We start from the raw sequence: 20,027 nt of genomic DNA, 5'->3' as shown, positions 1-20,027 counted from the left end.
TGACAGACAAGAACAAGTCAAAGGACTGACACTACTTAACTTCAACACTCACTATAAAGCTACATTAATGAAGAGTTTGGTATTGTGAAAGAATGGATAAACAGATCAATGGAACAGAATAGACAGCTTAGAAATTGACTCTATAAACAGAATAAACATAATCAACAGATCTTTGATAAATACAATGGAGAAAAGATAATCTCTTCAAAAAATGGTGCTGAACAACTAGATATCCACATGCCAAAAAAAAATGTAGACACAGATTTTATGCCCTACACAAAAATTAACTCAAAGTGGATCACAAGTCCAAATATAAAAGTCACAACTAGAAAACTCCTAGAAGATAACGTGAGAAAAGTCTAGATCATCTTGGATATGGCAATGACTTTTTAGACACAATACCAAAGGCATGACACATGAAAGCAATAACTATTAAGCTGAACCTCATTAAAGTTAGAACTTTAGTTCTATGAAAGAAACTGTTATAAGAATGAGAAGATAAGACACAGGCTGAAATATTTACAAAAGATACACATGCTTATTATCCAAAATATACCAAGAACTCTTACAATTCAACAATAAGAAAATGAACCATCCTATTTTAAAATGTGCCAAAGATCTGAACAGACATCTTACCAAGATACACAGATAGCAAACATGAAAAGATACCTCACATCTGATATAATTAGTGAATTGCAAATTAAAACAACAATGAAATACCACCACACACCTATTAGACAGTCAAACCAAACAGTAAATGCTGGTAAGGATGTGAAGCAACAGGAACTCTCATTCACTGCTGGTGGGAATACAAAATAGTACTGCTGCTTTGGAAGTTAGTTTGGTGGTTTCTCACAAAAATAAGCATACCACTTACCATATGATCCAGCAACTGTACTCCTTATTTATCCAAATGAGTTGAAAATACATGTCTACACAAAAACCTGCACACAGATTTTATAGCAACTTTGTTAATAATTGCCAAAATTTGGAAGCAATCAAGATGTCCTTCAGTAGGTGAATGGATAAACTATGGTTCATCCAGAGAATGGAATATTATTCAATGCTAGAAAGAAATGAACTATCAAGCCATTAAAAGACATGGAGTAAACTTAAATGCATATTGCTAAGTTAAAGAAGCCAATATGAAAAGGCTACATACTACATGATTCCAACTTTACACAATCTGCAAAAGGTAAACTACGGAGACAGCACAGAGATCAGTGGTTTCTAGGGTTTGAGGAGAGGAGAAATGAAAAAGTAGAGCACAGAGGATTTTTTAGGGCAGTGGAGTTATTCCATATGGTACCATAAAGATGGATACACGTTATTATTCACTTGTCAAAACCCACAGAATATATAACACCAAGAGTGAACCCTAATATGAACTATGGACTTTGGGTGACTACAATGCATCAGTGTAGGTTCATCAGTTATAACAGATGTTCCACTCTGGTGTGGGATGTTGACAGTTGATGAGGATGTATGTGTAGGGGCAAGAAGTATACAAGAAATCTCTGCACTTATGCTAGAAGCCTAAGACTGCTCTAAAAAAGTAAAGTGGATGAATGGATGGATGACTTGATAGATGGATAAACATTCATCTTATGAACACAAAGAAAAGTTTTAAAACTAAAAAACTGCCTTATTGGAATAGCATCATACACTATACTCCCAGAATTTTCTATATTTCCTCACAATTTATATTAATAAAATGAATCCTAACACTTTAAAGAAAATTTTACTCAGTCCTCTGCGTTTTTTCTCAGATATTAACATTAGCACATTTTCAGATTAGACACTCCATTCCTTTGTTTCTGACACAGAGAACACAAGCAATTTTTTAATGACCAAAATGTTACTTCTTAAGACTTGAATATTTTGAACACTTACTGTATTTCAAAGCAATTTTAATAATACATACAAACATATAGGCTCACCACACCTATATATACATACATATATCTTTTTCTTTACTTTCCATTTGGGGGTGGGGTAATTAGTTGATCAATATTTAATCAGCTAATTTTATATGGTAGAAATGTTGGACAATCATCTTGACAAATTCTTTTTCTCAAAGGTGTAATAATGTGAAAAGTTGACTACTGCTCATTTTTAAAATGCAATTATTTTAATGCCAAAGCCTAACATGTTAAGCATGCTACGCAGCAATTCATTTAGAACATCTTCCTCAAAAATACCTAAAGTTACACATTTTCCATAAGCTTGAACCATCACTTCTGGCTTTCAGTATATAAATCCTAATGAATTTGATTTTTATCTGATTTATTTGTATCGATTTTTCTTAAAGTCTTAATACTTAAAACTACAAAAGTTAAAATTAAACTATGCTTCCTATGCTTAAAATAAGAAAACCTACTCAACAGGATAAGTGAGTTCAAATGGAAGGTTGAGTATTTCAATAGGCATGTTTGATTTCATGAAAATATTTGTTTAAAAGATGTTCAGCATCTAGACTTATATGTTTTTCCAAGTAAGTCCTCATGAGAGCCTCTGGAAACCATGAACACTTCTGACACTCACTAACTGTTATAGATATAGGAAACATCACCCTGTCAGCCACCTGAAATTTACCTTAAGGGGGAAAAAAAAAAGGCAGTGTGTGTTGCAAGTGAAATACTCCAACTGTGAAACAGTATTTCAAACCAAACAGGATCTCTGGGTTCCTAGGTATCTATCTTTCCAACTTAGAACCATGTGATATACATTTATTTAACTTAGACATCATAACAGAATTTGGAAGTAAATATTCTCTGGGTTTCTTGGCACATGGCCAAAGAAGAGAGGCCTTATTTAATCCTATTGCTTAAATATGCATAAATATATTTAAAGATATAGAAATAAATTCAAAACCCACAGACACACATTCATATCTTAGACACAGAAGGGGAAAAAAGACCCAAAAGACTGAATCTAATGAAAATGCATAATGTTAAGCGAAGTATTTGGAATAAAATTCTATTCATCATAAATATTTAAATCATCTCCTTACTAACCACTTGTTAGCTTAAGCATGAGACAAAAAGCATTAAACTACATTCCCATGCATTCTTTTCTCCTTTCCAGCCTCCTTATTTCCATCTCTGACTTGTACTGATAGCTAATATCTAGATTGAAACAGTCTCTTATGTCTGTAGAAGGATAACAATTTATACCAATTAGCCACATATTCCAAACGACACCATGAGAGGATGGTGTAATTTCTCACATAACGAATATGATAATACCCAACTACAATGTAGGAGTTAAAAGTCAAAAACAATACATATATTAATGTTAAGATAATCACAAATGCCATGGGTCCATAAATTAACCACTACCACTGGATACAGAAAAAACTGTATGGCATTTCATTCTTTTACTTTAGCTATAGTTTCTAGTCAAGGAAAAGAAAAAAAAATCCTTTAAGTAAAATGGACATTGATTACGTACGTATGTACTGTTTACTTGATTAGGACGTAGGATTCAAAATCAGATTAGTATTTGAGAAAAACAGCACTTTTACAAAGAGTCTGAATACTGAGATCTATGACAGCTTTCTAAAGCAAAAGCCCAAGAGATTATACAGGTTGAACACCTGCACCCAGAACTTGTTCTGGATCAAGATGCAGATAAAGAGACAGAAGTTTATTGAAAGTTTACCTTATATCCAGCCATGTGTTCAGTACTTAACATATATTTTCTGCTCTAATCCTCTCAATAACCCTGTGAGATACACATTATGTTACTCCTCCAATATTATATACTGAAAGGTGATTACTCTGAATTACTGTTTATTACCACTGGCATACTCAAATCCCCAAAGCTATTATTTTCATTAGTTTCATTGTATTTATAAGGAAAAAGTATTTCTTCTAGACTTAGAGTTACTTTGAGAGATTTTCTGATTGCCTCTATATAAAACTGATCGTCAATATACACTATTTTATGAGAATACTACTTATCACAAACTAGCTTATTAGGTAATTGAATTAAACCATGAGAGACCATACTTAGCACAGAACATATATTAGTCAAAAGACTTTTTTTTTTTCAGAAAGCAATGTTTCTTCAGAACCAAATACACAATGAATTTTTAACTATTCCTCACAATGTAATGAAGAACGGCTCACTCACTTTTATGAGAGAGCCTCTTCTAACATGAAATGTATGTTCTAAGCATTGGTTTTTAACAGACTTAAAAGAGAAATCCCTATGCTTGCTAGAGCTTAGTGATCATACAGTTTGAGTTATGAAATAAAGGGAGACATAAAATCATGTATGCAGACTGGAAGATTCAACGTTACTAGGTCCATTCTCACAAAATTAATCTGTAGGTTCAATGCCATTCAAACAAAAATCCTAGCAGGTTTTTTTTATAAGAAATTGAAAAGCCATTTCTAAAAATTATATGAAAAGAAGAGAATCTAGGATAGATAAAACTAGTTTGAAAAAGAACAAAATTAGACAACATACACTATCTAATTATACTATAAACAAGACATTGTGGTATTGGCATAAAGATAGACAAATGAATCATACTAGTGTCTAGAAACTGACCTGCACATATACAGTCAATTGACTGGACAAAGGCACTAAAGCAATTCAGTGAGGAAAACAAAGTTTTTTCAACAAAGAAGATGGAACAATGAAATAAACATGAAAAGATGAACCTTGCCCTTTACCTCATACCATATACAAAAATAAAATTTTAAACAGATGAAAGACTGAATTCTAAGCTAAAATAAATCTTTTAGAAGAAAACACAAGAGAAAATCTTCGTGATTGTGAAGCAAGCAAAGATTTCTTAGGACACAAAGCAGTAACTATGAAAGACAAAACTGATAAATTGGACTTCCATCAATATTAAACATTCCTGCTCATCAAAAGACTGTAAGAAAATGAATAGGCAAATTACAATTTGGAAGAAGATATTACAGTACACATAATCCATACCTAGATTTTATAAAGAAACCCTATAAATCTGAAAAAAAAAAACCCAAATAATCCAAAAAATTGTAAAGGGCAAAAAATATAAACAAATGGCCAATAAATACATAAAAAGGTACCTAATATCATTAATCACTGGAGAAATGCCAAGTAAACCCACAAAATACAACTTCACACTCACTAGAAAGGCTAAAATAAAAACACTGGAATACCAAATGTTGGTATGGAGGATGTCCAGCAACCGAAATTTTCATAGACTGTTGGTGGGAAAGTAAATGGTACAACCATTCTAGAGAACTGTTTGGCAGCTTCTTAAAAAGGTAAATATACATCTTACCTTATAATCCAGCAATTCTAATCCTAAGTATTTACACAAGAGAAATGAAAATATATTCTTGTGCATGAATGCTCACAAGAAGTTTTATTCATAAAATAGCAAAGAACGAGAGACAACTGAAATGTCCCTAAACAAGAAAATACACTGATGTATTTATATAATGAATTACTATCCTGTGGGAATAAGAAAGATTAAGCAACAAGCAACAGCACAGATGAGTCTCCAAAATGTTATGTTGCATGAAAGAAGCCAGACACAGAAGACTATATGTAGTGTCATGTTTCATTCACATGAAGTCCAAGAAGAGGCAAAAATTGTATATGGTGTAAGAAGCCAGAAAGTAGTTGTCGAGTTGGGAACTGACCAGAAAGGGACTTAAGAAACATTACACAGTGATAGAAATATTCTATTATTTTGTTTGAGGCAGTGGTCAAAATTCATCAAATTATGTACACTTATGATCTGTAGATTTTACTATGTATAACTTGTTTCTTAAAAGGTATGCTACTTTAAAAAAAAAAAGGTTTTAACTATGGTATGAGAGAGAACTAGGTTCAAATTTCAATTGTGCCATATCTTCTCTGTATGACCTTAAGAAAGTTCCTTAATTTCTCATTCTCTTGGGTACCTTATTTTCAATATGCAGATAATAAAAGCACTTACATCCATCATAGGATTATTGTGAAGATTAAATGAGATAGAGGATTTAAAAGCACTTAATGCAGTGCATGAAATAAGAGTCAGCTCAAAAAAAAACCTGCACTATTATTATTCATTCATTATTAATCAGAGCTTTCCAAAGAACATGCCTAATACAATCATAGGTAAATGCATACACAATTTTCCACCTAAAACTCTTTTCTTGCCACAGTAAGTTACAACAAAAAGCCTCTTATGGTATTGCAGTTTTGATTAAAAAACTGTGATTATTTTAAAATTGCTTTCCAATGGACAATGGAAAAACACAGGATTGAATTTGCAACTATAATGACTGTGGATAACAGACAAAACAAAACAAAAACCCCCAAACCTGCATTCAAGTCATTATCATCCCTTCCCTGTACTATTTCAATAGCCTCTTAACTAGTCTCATAGCTTCTATTCTTGGACCTTTCCTCAATCTGCTACCTTAGGGAAGCCAGAGTGATTGTTTTATAAACACAATTTAGATCATGTCATGCCTCTGCTTAAGTTATTTCAATGGCTAAGCAATGCTCTCAAAATAAAATCCACATTTGTTACCACAGCCCACAAGACCCTCCATGATGTAACTTCTTCTTAGCCATCCAACTTCAGTCAGTCCCCTCCACCCTCACAAACTGCATGTGAACTCCCACTGGCTCTTTGTGCCATTCCAGCATGCCAAATCCGGTCTCATCTCCTGGCTTTTTCACTTGCCATTCCTTATGCCTCACATGCTCCTGCCCAGCTTCTCTTCTGCCCTTGAGCCTCCACTCAAATGTCTCATCCTCAGAGAAACCTTTCCTGGCCACCCTAAGTAAAATTGGCCTTCCGGGATCAGCTTCTATTACATTAACTTGACAGCAATTACTAACTCCTGCACACAACTTACATCCATGTTTGTGGTCTGTCCATCTCTTACCACTAGACTATAAGCTTCATGAAGACAGAAACTCTCACTGTCACCCAGCAGCCTGTCTCTAGCAGATTGAAAGTGCTCAATACAGAGTTGTTATATTAATTAATGAATCCCCAAGGGTGACTATTTCTTTAACTTCTCAGTTAGTATTAATAGCAAATTCATTTCAGCAACATATCATTGTCAACTTTTTCCTAAGTTCATCTTTTTATGGTTCTGTTCACTTCTTATTCTCATGTCTTTTGTCTGAGGAGTAGCTTGTTCTAACTGACAAATCGAATTAAAATTATGAGGGCAATAATGATACAAAATCTCCTGAAATAATTTCATGTAAATGGCAGAAAGTACTTCCTACTTCTTAGAGATATTTCACACTAAGATACTCATGAGTGATACTGGCCATAAGCACTATTTCATTTGCTATAGAGACTTCATCCAGCAAACTACAAACACATATTGCAGAGAAACTTTTACCTTCAATAGGTTCATCAAGGGCCCAGCTACACAGGGACCAAAACTGTTATATTATTAATACAGCCAGGCCTATAGTTGAGATCCCTTTTGCATTTCTTTACTGGAATTCATGGAATTCTGGGCCTTATTTATTCCTTCCCCGTGCTTTAGAAATGATTGAAAGTGTCACTATTTAAGTCACTTTCCTCATAGCAACTTCTTCTACTTGGTCGTTGATTCAACTCACTGACTTGATCCATTTCTTCAGAGTGACTGCGTGACTGCACTTCTTCTAATCTTGTTTATTCTTACATCACGTGTACACACAGTGTGTAAGCACCACATTTACACCTCTTGTCAACTTACATGACAGTTATACCGCTGAACTGGTAAAGTCTAATCAGAAAGTCACCTTTTTAGCACTTACTGTGGTACCAAATATTTCCAATCACTGACTTAGAAAATGCAACACATATAACCCTTAGATGTTGTCATCAATTTCAATCCATTCACCAACTGATTTTTTTTTCAAAAAGTGCTACAAAAAACCAAATAGATTTCACTTCTTCACCGTAAATCTGCTCCCTCACTAGAAGAACACAGGAAAGCAAAAACATGCCATTAAAGTAAAACACAGACAGTGGACAGAAAATAAAACTGAAGGTTAAGAGACCTAGACTCAAAGACTAAGAAATTCATGACCACAGGCCATTCACTTAAATTCTGTTTATCAGCATTCCCAGGTCTTAAAGAGGGCTCACCAAACCTTCCCTAATCGTTTCTCAGACTTTATAAAGATATAAAATTATAATTATAAAAATTATTTCAAAAAGTTTGAGTACTATCAAAATGATGATTCTGCTATGATTAATGAGTTTCTAAGGAATCAAAAATTAAAAGCATAATAGAAACAATCCCCATAAGCACTACGTAACATTACCTTCGCTAATCAAGTTATTCCTTGCCTTTTATTCCCTAATGGTAAAAAACCAAACAAAGAAAAAAACAGTTCAAACTATTAAAAGTAACATAAGAAAAAGTTACTGCTCCTTATACCCCTCACTCTGACAAATTCCAGTCCCCTTTGTTAAGTTCAGAGCTCTACAGAGAAATATTACAGAGCCATAGGACACCAGAGCTGTGCTCTAATCTTAACTCTGATACTCTGTGCTGTAATGTTGCATGGGTCATTTCACTTCCTTGGGTCCAATTTCCTCACTTTTTAAATTAGGCAACTGGACTCCAGCAGTAATGCCTACACTCTTGGGGCATCAGCACCCCCTTTCAATGTCAACACCTGCTACCACATGGCAGTGATGGCATTTTCAGTGTTTTTGGTTGAGCTTTTCTGAATTCAGTAAAACTTTTAAATTAACTTGCCTTTATCAAAATAGCATTGATTCACAATGCTGTCATTGCATGGTAGTTCACATATTTCCACGTACGTGAATCAGCATACATGAACACAAGGCCCTCTAGGAGTAGTTCAATGACAAGGGCCCTGGGCTGAAAATATAGGAACTTTTGAACTAGAAAACCTTCAAAACTCCCCCATCCTGCCCTCTGCCCAGTAATGACAGGACATGATCCTAGCACAAGGGAAGGAACATAAGCTAAATAGATATGGTATCAACATGCATAGTGGAAATTTCAGCAACACCCACAGGGTAGGTTAACAGCCTGCAGGAAATGCTCGTTCTTCTAGAGCCTCTATTTAATATATCCCTTTTTAAAGACTTGAAAATATTTCTTCCTATAGCAATCTGTCTTTGGCCATCTTTGAAATGTGACTTTTCACATATCATTCAAACGAAAAGAGCCTGATGTAAGTTTTCATTCATCACTATGACTCCTCCTTGAAGAGTCCGTGCCTAATCGTTTAAAACATAAGTACCTCGTCTATGTAGTGCATTATAAAAAAATACGTTAGGAAGTCAACTTCTACAAGAAGTGCTACACAGTACAAATGAAGAAGATGTACGAGTAGTTAGTTCATCATTTCCAAATAATTTCAAATAAACATAGGATAAAAATTAATATAAATATGTAATGAATGTAAAATAAAAGAGCCCATGAAAGACAGATTTGCCAAGAAGTTGCCCACTGAAGAATGTGAGAGTTAGGTTTTAGAGGGAGGTATGAGGCAGACTAAGGGAGAGGAGGAGGGGGCTTTAGGTGGTGGGACTTGTACGTGAAAAGTGGCAGAGATGGACGTGAAGTCCTTGTCTGACATGGTTACTCAGCAAACCAGTGTTGAGAACAGAATCATTTCATTAGGCTTCTGAACAATTTCAAAGGAAATCTTTGTAACTCTCCCATGTACCTGTAGTAACAGTTGCCTTATATTTATGGAAGGAGTCTCAGTCCTCAGTGTCTTTTTTCCTTCATAAGCATTTTTTCTTTAGTTAATTTTAAAATGTCTAGGCATGAACACTACAAATGAAAGATGAAAGAGTAAGTAAATGCTGGTCTGATTTAAAAAACTGTTCTCAGAAGTACAAATCCTTTTTTAATTGCTAAACTGAACCATGTTTTATTCCTACTTTTTTTCAGTCACTTTTCTTTTAAGTAAGTTAAAAACCCCCAAATAAAGAGAAGAAAAGGTAAGTGATCAGGCAACAATCACAAATTCAAATGAAATATCCATAATGTTGCAATTACCAAAAGTTAATCTGCCACTCTACTGAAAGCCTGACTATCATTCTAAAAGAAGAGATAGAGGAAAAAGATAAGAGTTGCTCAACATGTTTTTACATAAAAGTGAAGGGCCATTTCACTTTTTAAATATAGAAATATAAGCTCTGCTGAAGCATGTAGCTTTTAAAGTATGAAATTATATAAATGGCATTTTCTTCATGAGTAAACTGTGATGCACACATCTAATTATAATGGGCCTTTTTATAAGGTGATTACTTGACATCTGCCTTTTAAAATACATACACAGTTACTTTGTTCATGACTCAACCACTGGTAAGCCAAAGAGCAGGCCAAGTATGTACAAATGAGAACAAGTTTCCATTCTGCCTTTCAACAGAACTGACAAAAAATTTTAAGGAAAAACAACTTTCAATTTTAAATATCAGAAAGATTCTCACCTGACTCCTATAATAGAATGAAAGAATTGGAATTTTGTTTGGAATTCTCATGTTTAACAATTTGTTTTTAAATAAGGGTAACTGATGTGTTTCAGCTTTCAGCTGAGGGTATAAAAATCTTTGCACACAAAATTCCTAAGAAACATAGAAATTCAAGAGTAATAATAAAAGCCTTATTCTAGACGTTGGTTACCAGAGTTTAGCTCAGTTGTTTAAACTTTATTTCTTTTTTCCATGGCTCTTTCTAAAATACATTATATGGGCATGGAGAATCGTGTGGTAATTTTTACTTGCTTGAATACACAGTTGGTAATTGGAAGGAAAGGTCATACAACCACCTACTGAAGCACAAGTAACAAATGTATAGAATATTCTACGACATGCTAATATACTACAGAATAGACTAATTAGAATATACTACAGAATAGACTAATACAGGCTATTTAAAATTGTTCTTTTTCATTCCTATGATTATCACTTAGATTTAACCTTCTCGAAAATAATTTTCCAGGTAGATGGCATAAATACAAGTCACTTAATGAGTATGCAAATCAAACAGTTTCAGTTGTTCAGTATTATCTATTGACAATAAGAGAGTGGGAGGTCTTAGCATTAATGACAAAGCAGCTTCACCATTTCAAGAACTAGATGACAGTCTAGAAAGACTGGTTATTAAAATGACAGCACTTTCATAATCAACAAGATATAACAAATTTGAAAAGCTGATAGGAAAACATGTTTTACTGTGAATACATTTATACTTCTCTAAATGCAATATATGTATTCATGTTAACACAAAGGGAAAACAGGAATAAAACGTGAACACTCTACTTCCCTCCTTTAAAATGCTTCAAAAAAAGAAAAAAAAATTTTTAAAGTAATTTTACTCCTAACAGTTTTAGGGAAGTGTAAAAAACTAAAAGAGAAGAAAAAAAAAACCAACTAAAATGAGCCAGGATTTTTTATTCTTATACGACAAACTTCTAGATTATAATGCATAATCATCAAATTAACAAAGTAGATTCCTAAAATGATCCAAAACACCTAAGAACACAGTCACATACCTCACAAAGAAATTATCTGCCTATCAGAGAAACTGCAACACCAATAGCATGCAGGAGCCTAAGGCAGAATAATACATAGGGAATATTATATTTAAAAATTCTGCCTTTAAAAAACTTGTGTGATACGCAATATATAATTTATAGACATAAATAAAGTGTATGGTGCTTTACCAGTTTGCCAAGTGCTTTCATATTCAAGTATCTGACTTTCACAATAACCCTAAGAGACAACACAGAACAAGGGTTATTATTCCTGGGTTTGGGGTTTTTTTTTTTTTTTTTTTTGGTTGGGGGAGGTAATCAGGTTTGTTTGTTTGTTTATTTTGATGGCAGTACAGGAGATTGAACCCAGGACCTTGTGCATGCTAGGCATGCACTCTACCACTGAGTTATAACCTCCTCCATTATTCCTGTTCTAATAACGAAGAACTGAAGCTCAGAAAGGTTAAAATATAGCTGTAGTAACTTAATAAACATTAATTTTATAAGAAACAATAAGAAAGCTGACAAATTTTTACATTGAAAATAGAACAGTTGAAAGAACGGAAAAACAAAAGGGAGACTCAAGTAGACAAAACCAAATGACATTAAAGAAAGCATATTCATATAACTAACTACATTAGCACTATCACCTCTGCAAATGGCAAAAGAACGTGAGTTCCCATAATTTTCTTCAAAATAGCTACAATTATGAATATCAAAATTAAAATGATAAGTATCCTTTTGCACTGTTAGAGCAGACAAATTTTAAAAGACTCCATCAACTTTATTTAACTACTCAAGAACATATAAATGGAGACTATTTGGAAAGAAGCAACTCCTCGTCTAAAACATACTCAATTAGAAGTCTTCCTGATTCACAACTAAAATAAAAACAATTTCACCCATTAACATCCCCCTAGTTATATTAAGAGAGTATTTGAGTTTACTGCCATCTTTGAATAACAAATCTATCACTTTAAAGCAATACAGCTATGATCTGATCACTTGGTCAAATAAATCCTTTAAAAAATACAAAAACAAAAATTAAACAAAACAGACCTCAAGCAAAGAGCTTTTCAAAAAGGTTTGCTTTCCCACTCATAATTGTAATTTTACTTTGAAATATGAACATAAAATCAGATCTTCCAAGTCATCCAACTTATTCTAAAGGCTTTTTAGATGATATTCTTCAATGCTGACATATTTTAAATATCATTTTATCTAGTATTAGACATTAAGTATACAATGAAACATATTAAACCTTAAACTCTTCATCTAGATTAACCCCAAAAGCTAACACTGTGCATACCATGCTTCAACATATCCTAGCACTTAAAAGATACTGATTTAGAAAGGCAATTCGCTGCAAAAGTTAATAACTAGATAACCAAAGTTTGTTTCATTTTTGTTTTAAAACAAGTGAAACAAAGGAAGCCACAGGTAATATAATGGCATATATTCTCTTTTAATATTTAAATTAGTACCTGAAAAAGCTTAATGAAGTTTGCAGATACCTTGCAAAAAGTCTAGAGCATGAACAATACTCCATATGGTGCAATGAGGTATTCAACAAACTGAAAAATATTAACAATATTTTAGATTTGAAAATACAACAAACATTATGGCCCTTTGTTCCTATTAAAATGTATTTGATAAAACTAGTCAAATGTGAAGTAACTATAAAAGCCAAACCAAGTGCTAAAGAAAAATATATATACTGAAAAGCTAAGGATTAAAAAGAAAGGCAAAAATATCCTTCCAGCTTCTCTTCACTTATTATCACATTATCAAACACTACAAAAGTCAAAACACAAATGAGAGTTTAAAATTGGCAAACCCATCATAATATCAAATATACATATTATTAAGAATGCCATTTTTCCCCTCCAGGTAAATAAACACACATCATGATATATACTGCAACACTTCTATTCACATAGTAGAATATTCAAGGTAAACAGCTTACAAAGTAATAAAAAATATTTGAGGGTAAAAATGACCCCACACATTTCTATGTACAATAAAGAAATAAAAATTATAAATATATAATATGTATTCCTTTCTTTGACCCAATTAGAATGTTCAACTAAATGATCATATATAGCTTTCTAGATAAACTGTTAAAAATCCCTACTATTCACAATTGCCAAAAAATGGAAGTAAACTACGTGCCCAACAACAGATGATGGATACACAAAATGTGGTATGTACATATAACAGAATATTATTCAGCCTTAAAAAGGAAGGAAGTTGTGACACACACTACAATATGGATGAACCTTGAGGACATCATGTTAAGTATAATAAGCCAGTCACAAAAGGACAATAATGGAATGAGTTCACTTATATGAGGTATCTAGAGTAATCAGATTCAGAGACAGAAGACAGAATGGTTGCCAGGAGCTGAGGGAGGGGAAAATGAAGAGCTATTATTTAATGGGTATAGAATTTCAGTTAGGGAAGATGAAAACATGCTGGAGATGGATGGTGGTGATGGTTGCATGACAATGTGAATGTACTTAACGCCACTGAACTAACTGTACACTTAAAATGGTTAAAATGGTGGATTTTATGTTACACACATTTTACCACAGTTAAAGAAGAAACTCTACTTATTACATCTATCTTTCATTCTCCTTTATGTTTTTGTTAAGGAATAACAGCATTTCCATAATTCTTTAATAGTTTGTGTCATCTAGTCAATAAATATCTTCAAAAGGAAGTATTTCTTTACAATAATAATTAAAATTGGAAATAGGTCCAAAATAAAACATCAAGCTCACTAATAAATGAGAACATGCACTGAGAAAGAGGGGCAGGAAGATGGCATTTGGGTCAGTGAATCTGGGCAAGGCCTAGAACCACAGAGTTGCAATGTATTATCTCCATCTGAGAAGCCTTACTAGATGGAATATTTGCACCAAAGACCATGTGCCTTGTCAAACTGCTGATGTTAAAAATTAAAGTTTCTAACTTTGTATAAAAGAATTGATATATCAGTTTTTATATATCACCGACTCACAAGAATAAGTGACAAATTAAAGTATTTCTTTGAAAATCACTATTGTGAGGAGGAAAAATTTAGTTAGATGAATTAACAAATTAAACTCTTATCTATGAAATCACTGTACTTTGTTTTCTGATAGTTTTCACTAAATTAGATCTGAATACACAAGATGGTCTGTACATGTTCCCCTTTAGTCCATCCTCCACAAATAATGGTTTCATGTGGCTGTTTAAATATACCTATACAAAAACCCACAAGGGAGAAAGAATGTGTGGGAAAGTTAACCAGTCTCACATTTCTAATTAACTTACCAACCTGATTTTATTTTTTAATGAAAATAGGATATAGCACAGTAAGTGAATGCAAAATATTTTTTATGTGTTGTCATTCTATTCAGATTCTGGCAAACATACATGGTACTTTTCATAATCCTTTTTCTCCTTCTTTGGAATTCTGTGTGTGTGTATTCACAAAAGACTACATAATGTATGATTCTATATACTTTCATTTAAACCCTACATATGAATAAAAATATAATACTAAAATATATAATGAAAAAACATAAGATATTTACTATTTCAAATGCTAAGGCAAACTTTTCCAATAAGAATTTCTCCATGTCACCAAAAATTTCTTGAGAAGAGTTGAGACTGAAAGGCTTAAAAGGCTATTAATAATCCAACCAAGGCCTTAAAATTAAAACATTATATGAAAAATGTAATGTGAGAGACAATACTTTTTAATTCACTTGGAAATATCCATCAAATTGTAAATATACATGACAATATAGAACCCATCCAACAAATATCTCGCCATTAATGCAAAGTGGGCTTTTTAATGTAGTAAACGTAAACATTAACTGTGAATTAGAACATCCTTCCTCCACCAAAAAAAAAAAAAAAAAGTCTTAGTTCTTTTCCATTCCTAAAATTCTCCATAGCACTTAGAAGCACAGTACATGGAAATACTCCAACAGTGGGGTTAATCTTGCATTGCCAGATCAAGAAAATTCAATGTTGCAAAAGACAACCGAAAGTCATCATTCAAATTTCATGGGAAAGAAAGGCAGCATTTTTAGGCCTTTAATGAACCCTAAATTCACTTTTCAATTTAAAAGATGAAAATGGAAACTTCTCACTGATTATGAAGCTAATCTAGGATTATAGTGAAAAGACAACTTCAGCCTACTTCTTCTCAGCAGCCCCCAGCCACCCCCGCCACTCCCCAAAACAGCTCCCCACCACAAAAACAAAAAATCTAGCAAATTTTATACGAGTGTCCACAGACTATGGCTAACTGCCACAGCCTGGCAAGTAATATGCAGAAACAGACACCTCTCCTACAAAGGTGTCATAGGAAGGGTAGGTCTAGTTTAAGAGTATTACCACACCTTCTATTCAGCCAAAAGAAAAATACCAATTTTCATTAATATTTTAACAAAAATCCATGACACAAATAAAGATCCTGATGCCAAATTCTTTCTAGTAACAGTCAACGTGATACAGGAATAGACAGGCTGGGCTGGTGATTCTTTGACATGAAACAGATGTTCCTTTCAACTCTGGGCACAGTTAATTTAAAATAATGGTTAAATAAAGAACTTCCTACTTGGTATGATATCTCTATTCCTTATACACAAAGGAAGATGGTCATAATTCACTTTCTTATTCTGAAACCCTACTTTCATTTCTTTCTCACATATAAAAATACCTTAATTACAATACTTTTCTTATGTATGTGTCACATGCAGATATGTTACAATGCAAATTAATCAGATTAGTAATCAATAATTCTTATAACTACACTATGGGGTACTGTTGTTTTTATAAACTATTTTTTATTCCTTGAATATGTGTTTGTGTGTGTACAGCATTTCCTCCATTCCTAGGTATATACACAAGATAGATAAAAATACAGGTTTATATAAAAAGCTAGGACACAAATGTTCATAGCAGCATTACTTATACTAATAGCCAAAAAGTGGAAAAAAACCCAAAGACCCATCAACTGATGAATGGACAAACAAAATGTGGTATATCCACCTAACAGAACATTATTCAGCAATAAAACATGCTACAACATAAATGAATCTTGAAAATATTATGCACAATGAGAGAAGCCAGTCACAAAAGACTACATAATATATTATACTTCTATAAAATGTCTAAAATAAACAAATCTATAGAGATAGACAGTAGACTAGTGGTCGCCTGGAGTGGGCGAGGGAAGGAGGAAAGGTGGGAATGAGGAAAAACTGCTAATAGGTAAGAGGTTTCTTTGGCAGATGATGAATCTCACGTTTAACACATGGAAATCTGAACTCTTAGTTTCCCATCCCAATCTAATTCTACTCCAGTATCCTCCATCTCAATTATTAGCACCACTATTGGACAGTTGACCTGGCTATAAAACTAGTAGTCATGCCTCTTCACTGTCTTTCACACCTCACAATCTTTCCATTAGCAAGTCCTATACTTTTACAAAAGGTATCCTTCTCACTATCTCTACTGCCACCTTCACATCTCCCTAAGACTGCAAGAATCTTCAACCTAGTCTTGTTTTCACCCACACATCCTTTCAATTTATTTTGCACATAGCAGCCAGAGCGATTTTCTCAAGACAAAATCTGGTTACATCACTTCCCTGCTCCATTTCATCAATATAGCATACCACGGCTTTCAAAATAAGTCCAAATTCCTTAACTTTGGCTGTAAGGCTCTATCTAATCTGTCCTCTGCCCACCTCCCAAGATCGCTGTGTACATCTCTCCTCTTGGCTAATTACACTCCAAATGTGATGACTTTCTTTCCATCCCTGTGCAAGCTCATTGTCACCTTGGTCTTTTGGCCCAGAATGTTCTTCTCTCATATTTTCTCATGATTTGCTTCCTCTCATCATTAATGTCTCAGCACAAATGTTAACATCCTCAGAGAGGTCTATCCAAAGTAATCCTGCTTGAGGTCACTATTTAACTTATAGTCCTGTTTTATTCACTGCATTGCACTTACCCATCCAAATGACTGTTCCAGCCTCTCAAATACCAAGTTTGCTCACATCCTATACCAAGTTCTAGAATCTAGAACTGTGCCTACCCATAGTAGCTGCTCAACCAAGTTCTAGAATCTGCAAGCGTATCTGCTCATAGTTCAATAAATGAGTGAATGAATGAATGAATGAATGATGACTGATATAATGAGGATAAAATAAGACATAAGATCCCTTGGGAACTAGAGTACAAAGTCCAGAACTACTTTCAAAATTGTAGAATAGATAAACAAGATTACACTGTATAGCACAGGGAAATATACACAAAATGTTATGATAAATCACAGAGAAAAAAATGTGACAATGAGTGTGTATATGTCCATGAATGACTGAAAAATTGTGAACACTGGAATTTGACACAACACTGTAAAATGATTATGAATCAATAAAAAATGTAAAAAAAAAAAAACCTCAGTATAAAAGATATCCAGTATTTTCATTTATCAGACAAAAGCCAGTAACTCAGAAAGGTAAAAAGATGTCTTCTTTTCAAGAACTTAGAAGTCCGAACTCAAGACAATTTTATTTGTGGGCAATTGGGTGGTAGAGGGAAAGAAAAGTAAGAGTAATTAGATAGCAAACATCAACAGTAATAGCAAAGGGAGAAAGAATGGGGAAATGAATAAGGGAAAGGAAAAACATTTTATGTAAAAAGAAAATAATGAAACATTCTGATTACATCTATCTCAGTAACAATCTTTGGGTTCATTGCCTTTGTAGTGAACTTGGAAAAGCAAACTGAAAAATGACACAGGCTTTTAAGAAAATTATTCAACACACCAGTGCTTATGGGAAAACTCATCAAACCAAAAGTCCTTATCATCACTGTGAATGAACTAGAGGTATGCAGATAGGAAAGTAAGCAAGGCACATAAAAACAAGTATTCATGATAAACCTCACTAAATGTTGGTCATAAAAAATCCAGGATGAACCAGCTTATGGCTTTATAATATTTATTTCACACTCCTGACATGTAACAATTTTTCTCCACAAGCAGTGCTTTCCATACTGATGAAACTATGTACAAGTCAAACATTAAAAGGTGCCTGTGGAAAAATAAATAAAAGCTGCCTGTGGAGTCTTTTGTTTATGTACAGATATTGAATAAAATTGACAGAAATAAGGAAAATAGCCAATTTAATTTGTGAATTAAAGATTCCTCAGACTTCCCTTCCAGGTAGAAAAAGAAATCTGCTACCAAACAGTCTAAAATGATGTCATTCTGGCTGTCATTCTGGTAGAATAAAATTTTCTTCCCAATTCTTTGCCTCCTAACTTCCTTCCCACCGCCTCTCCTGCTGGATGCACCCTAGAAAGAACATAATAGAATGACAACAGCAAGGGCTTCTGCTATTACCTAGGGTTGGATTTAAATTCTAGCGGTTTGATTCTTACTAGCTGTACAAATTAAAGAAAATGAATGTTAAAGAAAGAAACCTTCTTCCTTAAATGTTTAGAAAGTGCCAGATTTCCGGTCGCCTCACCTTTTAAAGCCCTAGGTCCCTAGAGCTCCCTCTGGGCAGTTTGGGGCTAGATTCAAGGCCATGGTAGCTATACCCACTACTGCCCACTGCACGATGCTTTTCGTGGCTTCCTCTCTACAATCCCCAAAGACCGTCCCAAATCTCTTCTCTCCAAGCTCTCAATCCTGCTTCCATTTCTCTTCCCAGCTGAACTGTAACTGTATTCTCCATCCCAAATGTCTCAGCACTGTGCTGTCTTCTCACTCTCCTGCTGTCCTCTGTGAGGAAGATTTTTTCCCAAACAAATCTCTTGTTCCCACTCAGACCCAACAGTCTCCATCACTTGGCCCCATAGTTTTTCCTCTCTTCCCTTACGTTATCAGTCTTTCTATTCTTGAGTAATCCTGTTTCCTCTTCTGTCAAATAAGCTTCAGTTTTATTTATCACCAAAGTTAATTCCCTTGACCGGGTTAATCCCTGAAATTACTCCTTAGCACTGTGTCCGTCTCTCTTTTCCTATTTTATTAAACCAGCAAGGTTTTACATGTTATCTCCATTTATTCTTTAATCCCAAGAAAGTTTTTTCTTCTATTCATTTAGCAAGTATTTATCATATACCATTCTACTTCATGCAGTACGCTCAGCTACAATGATGTGGACATAACAGATGAGCCTGATCCTCATGGTCACTTTCCTAACATGACTGAAACTCTGCTATATGGAAAACCAAGGCCTTTTCCCAGTCTTCATTTCTTCCTATTTCTCTGTAACATTGAACATCACACCTACCATTCCCTCCTTCGCAAAAATTCTCTCCCTCAGAGTTCAAAGCACTGCATTATTCCTTTTTGACATACCTTTCACTTCTCTTCAAATAGTTCTATTTCCTCCTCTCATTCATCAAAATGCAGGTTTCCCTCCACAGCACTGTCCTGGGCTCTTTTTCCTGTCTATCTTCTCTCCTTTATGATCTTTTCCACTAGTACAGGTTTTACCATCATCTTTGTGCAGACAAGTCACAAATTGCAGC

General features: G+C 33.9%; 1 protein-coding gene across 7 annotated transcripts in view; it reads right to left on the bottom strand.

Annotated features, from left to right (window-relative positions):
• Positions 1-20,027, bottom strand: part of CAMK2D (calcium/calmodulin dependent protein kinase II delta) — a 294,475-nt gene that overhangs the window by 258,374 nt on the left and 16,074 nt on the right. Inside the window, exon 1 of one of the 7 annotated variants that reach the window (XM_072938393.1) lies at positions 17,497-17,538. The exons of the other annotated variants lie outside the window; for them this stretch is intronic. Within the exon in view, the coding sequence (XP_072794494.1) occupies positions 17,497-17,500 (4 nt within the window). The 5' untranslated portion in view covers positions 17,501-17,538. Of the gene's footprint in view, positions 1-17,496; positions 17,539-20,027 lie in introns of those variants that run through there. 7 annotated transcript variants of the gene reach the window in all.

The sequence above is a fragment of the Vicugna pacos genome, chromosome 2 (assembly GCF_048564905.1).
Source record: "Vicugna pacos chromosome 2, VicPac4, whole genome shotgun sequence".
Taxonomy (NCBI): domain Eukaryota; kingdom Metazoa; phylum Chordata; class Mammalia; order Artiodactyla; family Camelidae; genus Vicugna; species Vicugna pacos.
Note: the sequence above shows the minus strand (reverse complement) of the source record. Positions and strands in the feature narration are given on the sequence as shown.